The sequence below is a fragment of the Lycium ferocissimum genome, chromosome 2 (assembly GCF_029784015.1).
Source record: "Lycium ferocissimum isolate CSIRO_LF1 chromosome 2, AGI_CSIRO_Lferr_CH_V1, whole genome shotgun sequence".
NCBI classification, from domain to species: domain Eukaryota; kingdom Viridiplantae; phylum Streptophyta; class Magnoliopsida; order Solanales; family Solanaceae; genus Lycium; species Lycium ferocissimum.
The window spans coordinates 54,466,215-54,479,141 of record NC_081343.1 but is presented as its reverse complement, the minus strand read 5'-3'; the positions used below and the strand labels follow the sequence as shown (position 1 = coordinate 54,479,141).

General features: G+C 30.2%; 1 protein-coding gene across 1 annotated transcript; it reads right to left on the bottom strand.

The window, feature by feature from the left end:
- Nucleotides 1-1,707: 1,707 nt before the first annotated feature.
- Nucleotides 1,708-3,996, bottom strand: LOC132045049 (dof zinc finger protein DOF1.4-like). Its single transcript, XM_059435574.1, has 2 exons — nucleotides 3,812-3,996; nucleotides 1,708-3,638 (listed from the first exon to the last, which is right to left on the bottom strand). Exons 1-2 carry the CDS (start codon nucleotides 3,872-3,874, stop codon nucleotides 2,508-2,510), a joined length of 1,194 nt encoding a protein of 397 aa, XP_059291557.1. The 5' UTR covers nucleotides 3,875-3,996; the 3' UTR covers nucleotides 1,708-2,507.
- Between the last annotated feature and the right edge of the window lie 8,931 nt (nucleotides 3,997-12,927).

Here is a 12,927-nt window from a genome sequence, read left to right as displayed (position 1 = left end):
AAACGGAAGCATTTTAGTCAACAGTCAAATGATGCCACATCTGAAGTGGCATGGTACCACCTGTACATAATTAGTACTGTACCAAGTTTTTAATTTATGTCTTTGACTCATGCACGTCATAAAGAAACTAATGATACTTCCAAAACAATTATTTCACCTTAATTTGAGGCTTTGACAAACAAACAGTGGAGTACTAATTAAAAGGGAAAGCTTGCTAAAATCGACGGGTTCAATATAAAAAAAACTATTAATTTATAACTAGTTTACACATTGCAATATTTTTTTACGCTAGTAACAGAATATGGTTATAACAAGTTACTCACAACAACAATAACATACCGAGTGTAGTCTCACAAGTGGATCTGAAGAGAGTGGAGTGTATGCAAACATTATCTCTATCTTTGTGGGGTAGAAAGGTTGTTTCCTCGACCCCGATATATATATATAATCAAATTATATATACCATTTCATAAAAGTTGATGTCGGAGATTTGGAGGCCGTCACTACTTAAAAAATGCAAATTTCTAATAGATATTTCAGTCAGAATCCCATCTGGAAATATGAAATTTCCGACGGAAAATCGGTCAAAACCGTTTTCAACGTATCAAATTTTCGACAAATTCCGTCCCAAATGCTCAACTTTTTAGTGTCTGATAGGGTAGTGGCAGAGACACACTGAATGAACTGGTTCTGTCGAAAAATTGTGTAAGCAGTAGGTCGACTGCTTAGAGAAAAACGAAAAATAAACATCAATTTGGGTAGAGAACTAAAACCTAAAACCGCATACAAATTGAACTGGGACAATATATTGATATCACGTACATAAAATTAATTCTGCTAAAGCCACGATAATAGGGGTGGAGGTTAGTGGTGGCTGGTACAATGTCATATGATAAAGTTGAAATAACGTGACATGAACAAGCTTTTTAGAATGTGGTATGTGTTGTTTGAAGGGAAAAAAGCAAACTGTCAGGTAAAGAAGAATATCCCCACACATATATTGAATCGACATGAGCTAGCATGCTTCCCAATAATTTTCAGCTTTGTAAGCCAGTACTCCATTATTTTTCATGGATATATACTGACATCAAGAATCTTTTTTTTTTCTCTGTCTCACCCGATCTTTGTGGTCACCACATCTAATTACTTGCCATAATCTCTAAGATCAATTTAGGCCTTTTTACCAATCAATTACAATTACTCCACCACATTTGGTTAATTCATACATTAACATTCTAACAGTTAAAATGCGACATTATTAATGTTACCCATGTGTGATTTATTTAGAGGGAATCTAACTGTCTTTAGTTTTATCCTTGAATAGTATATTCCCTTTTCCCATAATAAAGAGAAATTATTATTTGAGGATTTAGAAAACACGTTTTCAGAAGTTCCAAAATAGGTTTAAATTGAATTTGATTTATAAAAGGTAGTTTATGTAGTTTCTAAATATATAAAAAATTATTTAAAATTGTAGAATCAATTCACACCATAAATATTCTTTCTATTTAACAAAATTTAATATATATCAGAAAATCACTGGTCCAACTTTCGGCATATTCATTAGATTTTCAGGCCAAGATCGACCAAGCTTAAGATGAACTACTTCGTCAATTAGCATGGATATCAGTTCATTTAGGGTCAAATTCACATAGGAAAACAAGAATGCTATGGGAAAATCAAAGCAGCAAACAATGAGGAACGAAATAAACAAGAAAATGGCATGGCCAACTTAGTAAAATGATAATCATATTAAAACAACAACGTCTCCCTCTCTTCTATACCCAAATATACCCCAACAATTTTCCCCTAAACTACAAGGAGGAAGAATTTCTCAGAAAATGGAAAAAAGAAAAGAAAAACTCAAATTAAGAAAATTGTCATTGTTGGTTAATTCCTCTTGTATGAGGACTCCAACATTGTAAACCCCCACCCCAAACCTAATACACATTCTGAAAAAATTACATCAAGAAAAATGGAATCGTCATGCATCTATATACATACAAAATAAGATTAAGATTAAAATTAAAACTAACTCACTAGAACTAGAAATGGTACTCAGCTTCTTCTTCAACTCTTAATGTTGGACTCTTCATGATAAAGAAAACATGATTTTGTGGCGAGATGAATAGGATCCGAGGTTCCTCTCAGCGCAAAATGAGAGAATTCTTCAACTTTTTGACTGTAAAAATTAGTAGGGCTGAAAATTTTCTTGCAGCTGACATGATCACTCCGATCCAACTCTTCCCATCAATATGAAGTCAAGTTGCCTTCTTTTTCTCTATAGTCTTGACATTTTAGTAGAAGGGAGAAAAAGAAGATAAATAAGAAGTTATGTTGCTTGGATACTCCAAAAATTCCGCTGGATATGTGTATCAGACACAAGTACAGCGACATTCTCGGAGGATCCGAGCAACATGGATGAAAAGTACCTACCTAGCTAGGAAAGACACATGTTAATAAAAAGGAGAGGCAGATCAAGGAAAAACACAAATAATGTACTTGTCCTAGATGAGAGAAGGGACTGAATTAGACCCCATATTTGAAGGATCAAGCCAAGCACCATTCCAAGAAAGTGAAGGGTCATTGGAATTAATGATTTGTTCATGAATCTGATGATTCTGATGATGGTTTGAAAGATTATTCCAGTTCAACCTGTTTTGGCCATCACCTTCCATTTTCTCTTCTTTCAAGATTGTAATATTCCTATTTCCACCTTCATGAACATTATTATTATTGTCCCTTGACATTTGAAATTCCTCATAATTAGGAGCCAAGTTGTGAAAATTGTTACCATTGGACATGAACTTCTGTTGCTGAAGGCTGGAAGCTATAAGAGAAGCCATAGTTGAAGTTGAATTACTTGAAGTTGATGAAGATCCAAACATGGGGTAGCTTGAAAGAAGTGAACTTGAAGTTGTAGAATTACTAGCCATAACAACATCTTGGATTTGCTTAATGGGATTGAACCCATGCCCATAATTATTCTCACCCATAAGCCCCCCAGTAGAAGAAAACCCTGGCCCGATACGACGATCCATTAATCCAGGAATACTGTCTGCTAGAGAATACACTTGTCCCTCATCGGCTGCAGCATGAGTCGAAACCCTAGAATTGAAAAGCCTTGCAAATGGAATGTTGAGATCAGACCTCTGATCAGTGTTTAACCCATAAAATAAAGGATTAAGATGATTTGATGAGGTTGTAGAAGATAGATCAATATTATGGGCTCCATGAAGATGATGATGATGGCTAGGGTTTGTAGTAGTATTAGTAGTAAGACCAGTATTGTGAGCTGATGAAGTAGTAATATCATGAGTAGAAGATGAAGAATTAACTGATGGTCTCTTGATTCTCTTGTTCTTCCTACAGCCACCTCCCACTGGTACATTCCTCAAGGTCCCTCCTCTAGTCCAATACCTTTTACAAGCCTTGCAAAAGTGCCTTGGCTGAGACAAACTGTAATTATTGTAGTAACAAAACTTAGTATTCGACGAATCACAACGAGGACATTTAAGATGTGGTGGTGGTGGTTGTTGTTGTTGCTGCTGCTGCTGTTGTTGCGGATCTAAAATTGGTTTCTCCATATCTCTAGTACAACCATTTGAGGCCATCATCAAGTTATTTTTCTCATCTATCTGAAGAAAAAAACAAAGAGAAATTAATCAAAGAAGAAGAAGAGTGGATGAGTGGTAGGTTTAGGGTAAAAATAACAACAAAAGATTAGTTATTCTCTTCCAAAAGCTAAAAGACAAAGATGGGGTCATAGTGGATTTTAAGTCAAATAATTGAGAAAGAGAAAGGAAAGAACCTGTGGCCATTCATTAGTAGTGGAAGAAGGGATGAGTACCATCTTCTCACACTCTTCCACCATTTTTCTTCTTTCTTTCTTCTTCTTCTCTCCCAAAAGGAATCGTTTTGAAACAAAGAGTAAGCAGACAAAGTTAGCTAGGTGTCGACGTGAGTCTTCTTTGTTGACGGTTTGAAACAAATATTTAGAGAAACTAAGATATAAAGTAGTACTACTATTAATTAAACAAATATTTTTCTTTGTTTAAATCATTCTTTTTTGCTAATTTCACGTGAACGGTAAGGTCTCGAATAAACTTCTGTCGTCGATTATTTTAATATTCACTCGGTCTCAATTTATGTGGCAGTAATTGATTGAGCATAATTTTTTTTTTTTTTTTTAAAAATATATATATTTTCAAGATTTATGATCTAAAAACAAGAAATAAATACTTGTGTGATTATAAATTATTTTATTAATAGCAAAAGAAAATATTAGAAATTAAAAATATTTTTAAAAATAAAGTAGACATAATAGAAAAAAAAAAGTATGTCATATAAATTGAAACCGAGAAAGTAATTTATACAAAGGAAAACATTAAAATATAGGGAGAGACATTCTTAGTCTAAGAAGAGGACAGAGAGATAAAGTAAGCGGCATATGGTAGATGAATCTCGAGAGGTTCAAGAAAGAAAGAAAATATTCTCTAGTACTTACTAGTTTAATAAAGCAGAAACCCAACATCAACATCACTAAGTTAACTAAGACTCCCCATATACATTCTTTGTTCAAATATTGATAGTAGTCATAGATGGATAGGAGGGAATCCCTAGAGTTCAATATCCGAGGCACAAACACGATACAGCAAATCCCACTCCACTTTAATTTGTTTATTACATTCCTTACTGGCTACTATAGATTAATTATAAAAGTTGTGTGGAATGTAACTATAGCTTAATTAATTAAATTAAACTATGTCGTGATAAGGTTATAAGATATGCGCTCCTAATTAATGAAATAAGGTATGTAGATGATAATATAGTATGGAATCCTATATGGAAAATGTCACCTCATCTTATGATCTAGTGTAGTCTATTACTTGGTGGGTTGTCATCCAATTCTGTGGCATAATATCATTACTGAGCCTGTGTGTCCAATGCATCAATACAGTACACTGTGTACTTTCTTTTTTCCTTTAAATGTTTATTCCCAATTTGTTGACATCACAATTTTGAGTTAGGGGATTTGGAAAAGTTCTTCAAAATGACAAGAACGCCAAAATAAATTTTCTTTAACTTTTGAATACTTAAAAATATTTAGTCCACCCCTTGCCAATCATCTAATTAAGTGGTCTTAAATGTTTCTCCTACGATGAAAAATAAAATTCTGAAAGTTGAAACTTATCCATATGCAAACGAAAAAATAGATCTAGAAGTTGATTACGAGCTTACGCTAACCTAATAAATTTTCTTTATCAGATATATATCTAAGAAATTTATATTTAAATATTTACCAATATTTGATTGTAACCCTAATTATTAGTATAGATTAATTTGAGGCTACTATAAGAATTCATAAACTTCAAATCTTAGATCCGCCTCTGAATGCAAACTCTGATCAGACTTAACGAATGAAATAATGTTTATATTATTATGCAAAATTTGTGGGATAACAAAAGGATTGGAGAGTAGTGGATAGCCAAATATGTAGCTCTGGCAAACTCAATCTAGATTCTAAGAATGGACAAAATATCATTTCTGAAGTTACCCCGCAATTGCACTAGTTTGTGTTGGCGGGTTTGAATGCGATGTGTGTACACTCTCGGTTTTTTCTCTGTATATCTTAAATGGTCTGTGATATTCTTGATAAATCCGACAAAAAAATTGGGAGCGGTAATAGATGATAGCTGATGAATATGATAAATAGAAAAGAAGCAAATTTTGTTGTTTGCAGAAAATTGTATAGTATTAAACAATTACACATATCCTAAGATACTGAAAAATTCCAAGAGAAAGGGACAAGCGCCTGCATGTGGATGTCCACATCTCATTCTCAGTCCCTATTATACATGATTTTGGGTTCAGCCCACGCTTTATTCCAAAGGTTAATTTAACTTTTTCTTTTAGGCATTCGGCATTCAGAAATTATTAATCCGATTAATTTAAATTCATGTAAAATCGATTCACTAAAGAGTTGACGTCATGTCTTTATGTGAAGAAATTTTCTATTTTCAAGACTCGAACTCAATCTCTCTATAGTCCTTGATGGTCCAAGAATTAATTTAATTTATAACGATTTTCTCTTATATTTTTAAAATTAACTCGAAGGATCTAAGATATTGAATTTTCTTAGGCTCTATCATCGACTTTGACCAAAAATCAGATCGACATTTTAACAAAACGAATAGAATGAAATAGCTTAACAGCCAAAATAACGTGTTAGCCGTCAGTCCAATAGGATGGAAGAAGACCTCAATTAATTGATTACGAGTGTCTTCGTTGGAATGCTTCACTGGAAAGCATTTCTGATGCAAACTCCTCCACTACAGCTACACTGATCTTTTTTTGTTTCGTATCACATCACATTACACATACCAAAAGTCTTTATTAGTCATATATTCCTTCTAAGACTTGGACGTTTACTATATTTCCTTCTACTATATAGGGAAAATGTATAAATTACTCCAATATGTTCTGAATTCTCTTTACACACTTTATTAAGGACGATGAGCCTAACTTAACTAAGTATTCTGATTATATGGAATATTAGTAGACTCTATTTCACAAGTGTGTTCCAACTTAGTTTTTCAGATTTAAAATTTGTAAGAAAAAAAAACATTGCACAAGAGATTCATACATGGAAAATCATCTAGGCTTGAATGGATGTAACAATCACGTCCTACACCCATGTAGGATTGCTACTAAAATTCACTAAACACACTGAGCCAGAGTGTATTACCCCCGCAATTCAGAGGATCTATCCCTAGGCAAGTTACAACAATCCTAAACCGTTGCTACCCTTTCGAGCTACCCTTAGCTTGAAACAAAAACAACAAACTCAGATAGTGTTTCTAACCTCAACAAATGCTTCTAAGAAAGCTGATAAGAGATTATAACACAAACCTATTATATTCACTAGAGTTACACAAAAGAGAATCTGCTTCGACCTATGGAACAGACGTAGACACTGGTCCGACAACTCTATTTCGTACTTCAGATTTCTTTGTTTGGAACTCAGAGACAAACTGGCTGTTGAAGTATATGTGACTATGTATCCTCTCAGAATGTGGATGGATTCTTTTTATAGATGTATTAGCTTATACAATCTATTAGAGTCCAAGTTGAAGAGGGATATCAAGTAGAAGTCAACTCAAACTCTTTTCCAGCACCAAATAATATTCAATAATTTATTGCTAATTTTTTTTTTCTTATCTTTATTATTTCTTGACAATCTATAAATAAAACATAACTTCAGGATAAGCATATTTTATTTATCATCATTAAAAGCATACTCAACAGGCTACGTCTTACTCTTTTATATATTTGTCAAAAGTCGACTTCAGTTTATTAGAAGCAATGCTAAATATACATTAGGGGTGTGTTTGGCATGAAGGAAAATGTTCTCCATGAAAAACAATTAAAAAATAAGTGATTTACTTACTTATTTTTTATTTTTGATAAATAAACAAAAAATATTATCCCAAATATATTTATATTTATATATATAATTAGCCAAATAGTGGAGGTGGGGAGGGGGGGTATGGAGGTTGGAGTGTGGGGGGTCGAAGTGGATGTGGGGGGGAGAAAATTAGCGTGGAATGCTATTTATGAAATTTGTTTGTTTCTACTTTTACAAGAGAAGTTATTTTTCTGATTTTAAAGAGCTTATTATCTTACCAAAATAATATTTTTCAAAACATTTTGACCAACTAAACATAAAAAAAGAAAATAGATATAAAATATTTTTGTCCATACTAAACACCCCCTCTAGATTGGAATTTATTCTCTGTATATGCATATGTATTGAACTGTTAATGGTATCAGTCATGAAATAAATTCCAATCTAATGTATATTTCAAGTTTTTCTTTTACTTTATTTTTTTCCTCTTCTCTGTTTCTTCACCAAACCTTTTTAGAGTGACAAATGCTCGAAAACCATGTGGTGGCAGCTAAGCTGAGCTAAGGATAAAAAGGAATAAGCAAATGGTTAAGGAGAACAAACAGCTTTTGTAGTGTCCCAAGGGATTTTCTCAATTCTCCAAACATCCCATCATTACGATTCTTCTATGCTCCTATTTACTCACTCCCTCTTCTCTACATTTGGGATCTTATTCTCATTTTAATATTACAGCTACCAAAACGGCTTTTTAGTTCTTACTTTTACCCATCCACATCCGATTAGCAAAAGAAAATTAATTTTAAATTCAATTTCACAATGGACCACCATTTGAAATCTTTAATCAATCCAAGTTGTTTAATGAATTAATCATATTTAATTGGTACCAAGTAATGGGTTTGTCGTTGTTACACATATCACCTAACTGGCATATAGATTAAAAAAATATCAGCATTTCATTTCAAGTTTAAATAAATGGTAAGACCGTAATAGAACATGTTTACCGATATATTAACTTTGATGGTAACAGTATATGTTAAAAGTGTAAATTAGGAACTACTTAATTGACCGACAACGCAAAAATATTTTTAATGTTGTATTATTTGTGTCATTGTGTGATCTTATACCTAAATTTTCCTTTGTAACATGAATATATATGTACATATACATTAGCGTAATAACACGGCACTTTCTTAGATTAAGATATTAAAGTTGACGTGAACAAAGACCAATATAGAATACAGACACATAAAAATTGGAATATACAGTCGTTCATTAATTAGAGTTGTTGAGAATGGATAATCTTCTATATATATATAATAGGAGAGGTACAAGCAATGTGGTTAAGCCAAGTGGCAAGCTAATAACAAGCCACTTGGCAATTTTAAGACAAGGTTAATATGAATTGTATACTAACACTTTTGAATTTGAATAAAAGATTAATAATTTAAATTATCTAATATAAAGATAAAATTGAATCTTTAACGTAGAGTAGTTTTCAACTCTAAACAAAATCAAATCGGATGTTTATCCCTTTTTTCCATTATCTTTTGTTTCAAATCTAATATCAATAATACTAATACTAATAATAATTAAATGACTAGATCTTTTTCACATGATTTGCATATGAATCCTGAAAAATATGTTAAGCTACTGTCGTAGTATAATAGTATTGTTTTATGGGCTGTAATATTCCTATATGATATTGAAAATTTTACTCAGTACATTGTTTTGATTCTTGAGAAATGATATCAATTAGATTTGAACATGATATTTCTTAGTTTTGGTGATTATCCGTCGTAGCTTCGTTAATAATTTTTTTATATAAAATGAAGCTTATCATGGAAAGATAAACCATGCACCTTTCGGATAAAAGAAAATTTAAATTGAGTAAAAAATGGTGTGTAACAGAATTTATTAAATTTTCTTTTTAAATAATTTGATAAGGCCTTTTGGGTACATGTTTTATCTTTCCCCGATAATTATGAACTAAATTGAAATTGAAATAACAATTTTAAAAATTGTTTACCTATAGGTGAATTCAATATATATATATATATATATATATATATATATATATATATATATATATATATATATATATATATATATATATAGAGAGAGAGAGAGAGAGAGAGAGAGAGAGAGAAAAGAAGATAAAAGAGAGAGAAATAACGTATGGAAAAGGTAAAAAACATGGATACCCAATGATAATGGACTTTCATTCAATTTAAAAAACTTTGAAGAGTCTCATCTATTTCAAATATATATTTTTTCAACTAAAATTTATATATTATATAAGATAAGGATACGTTAGAACGATCCTATCTAAAAAGGTTATTCTTAACCCGCTGATATGATATTTGAATTTGAAATTTAAAAGAAATTTGAGTTGACATGAAGTAACTTCTTAACCTCATATATATACCCTTTTAGCAAAGCATAAATAAATATTAGGTTTCCTCCTCCTCTTTATATTGTTATCTAACTAAAGTTAGTTTTTTTTATATCCGTACACTGCTCTAAAACTCCATTATACAAGCTCTTCATTTTTTTTCTTCAATAAAATTGTTTTCTTGCTTTATTCTGTTTTTTTTTTAGACATATTAATTTTGGATGTTAAGAATAAATTATTCGTTGCAGTTTTGTAAATTTTAGTGAAGAAAAAGTTGTTAATCGTGTATTGTTAACAGGTTTAAATTTGATATGCTTACATTCTCGGGATGCTATTATGGTGGAGAGAATAACGAGAGGACAGAATGCGGAAAGGTACGAAATATCAAAGACTAAAATTTTATATGTGAAATTCCAAGTATATATCATTTTCTCATAATGAATCATCATCATGGTAATATACTTTAAGGAATTTATAGATTGTTCTACTTATGCACGGGTTTTTGTATTCATATTTCTTACTTTTGTCAGATTTTCAATTTAGTATGGCACAAGGTAAATGAGAAATCAAAAAGAGAACAAAAATAATATTTGATACACAAAAATGTTCATATTTATGTGGCATTTCGTAAAGTATGTGAAGGTGAAGACTAAACAACCCAAAGATATGCATATAAATTAGAGTTTTCTGATTGTTCTATTAACTATAAAATCGCACTATTTGACAAGCTAGATGAATCAAATAAATATTTAAATTTTCTTATTAATTTTTTTTATTTCTGTAATAAGGTATTTTGCTTTCTTTTTTTGTATGTTACGAAAGAGTAAGGCATAGGGGATCATTTAGAGATAAAATGGAGAGACATCTCATATTGACTATTGTTTCGGAACAATGGAAGATTGTGTCGTACTTCTTGATGCAATTTTTTAGTTTATTTGAGATTAAGTTTGATTAAGAATTTAGGATTTCACTTTTAAGTAGAAGATACAAGGATATTCTTTTCATGCGGATAGAATATAGTTTAATCAATACATCCTAAGTTTCCTCATATATTTTGTGATGGTAATTGTTGAGTAACCTATTAATATTTTTAGGTGTAGATTTTTTCTTTCGGGCACAAATGAAGGACTGTGTGAGCAATTTTCTTTTTAAAAAGAAGGAAAGACATGACACAGTTTTATCTAGAGCACATATAAATTTATTAAGGCAATTGTTTGCTATTGAGGCATTACCCAAATTAACATTTTAATGGTCTCTTTATCATAATTAATTATATTAGTGATTTACTACGAAACTTTCTAAATTTGAAACAAAGGAAAATGAAAAGGAGATTGATTTTTTTTTTATATATATATAAAATCGGTGAAATAGGAAGGAGTTTAATGACAAGCTAAATGAGGGTCATATTAGCAATGTAATAATACTAAGTAATCGATAATGAATATATATATATATATATATATATATATATATATATATATATATATATATATATATATATATATATATATATATATATATATATATATATATATATATATATATATATATATATACGGACAAAAAATATGTAATAATGAAAATAACATAGAGAAGATATGAGGTATCTACATTTTGAAATGAATAAAGTAAATAAAATACTTAGATATTTTAATGCTAAATTTTAATAATAAGGAAAGAATTTGAGCAATAAATAGAAGTTTAAACATAACATAATTTATTTCAGGTGTACTTATAATATATATTATATTATCTATATATATAAAATAAGAGTTGTATAAGCAATGCGGTTAAGCCAAGTGGTAAGCTAATAATAAGCCACTTGGCCAATTTAAGACAAAGTTAATGGGAATTAGGACAAAGCAAATTTAAAAGTTAAAGTTTTAAATTTGAATTAGGAGATAAGCACTAAGAACGTATATTTAGGTTGAATAGAAAGAAATAAAATAAGTTTTCAAACTAAATTGAATTTGAAGATAAGTATCTTAGGAAGGATAAAAGCTATTTATGTTGTTATTTGAGCTTACGTGATTTGAAATTTGAACCTAAGCATTAAAAAATATTTACCCGTGAGGGTGAAATGTATTTTAAAAATTAAATTAATGAGAATTTTTATTTTCAAAAATTAGGAAAAACTCAATAAAATTTTTGAATTTGGATTAAAAAAAAAAAGAGTTAATAGATAAACATAATAGAACTAAGATTAAAAATATTTCAATTAAATGAAAGATAAAGATTTTTCAAATTGAGATAAAAAAAAACATAGAGCATGTTTTCTTAAAATTATATTGAAAGATAAAATTTTCTAATTTGATTCTATCTATTAAATATTTTTGGATTTGAATTCTAACATAGTGTTAAAAAAAAAAAAAAAAAAAAAAAAAAAAAAAGGAACATATATACATGAAACTGGAAAAAAAAAATTGTTTATACTTATTTGTTTTCTGTATACCTTTTAATAAAGAGTAAAAGAACAAAATTCAAATAAGTAAAGTTGGTAAGGCTAGGAGTCTTACCCACTTGAAAATAGCAACTGAAATTCAAATTAAAAGCTGGAAAACTACAACACCGGCCATATAGGAGTCTTTGCCACTTGAAAATAGCAAAAGACGTATTCAAATAAACTGAGTTTGAATTCAAAATATTTAACTTCACCCTTATCACGGATAATTATCAATTAGAAGCCCATGTATATATAGTTAGATCAAGTTGAAAATATTGAAGTGCACACCAGATCAAACATATATTGCAAAATATAGCTATGAAAACTGATGTCATCAACGAAATATTCATTATTAAGATGTCATTGAATTTGAAGGTTCGTTTTTGCGATTATAGCAACATCAAGATCCGAAGAAGCCATACAATCCATTTTCTTGAATTATAAAGTATGAGTATTCTACACCTCACATTCTTGAGTCTTTCAAAAAATATTCCACAATCACTTGCAAAGCATGGTTTTGTGGAAGTTGTTGCTATGTTTTCATGATAGGATGTAAAATTCTCAATTAAAAATTTTCAGAAGCAAGTTCTGACTATGAAAAATTGAGTTTCTCTCATCTGAAATGTGGTTTACATGAGCAAAAGTCGTCCCTATTTTGGTGTTCTTTTGAGTAGTTAAAATGTA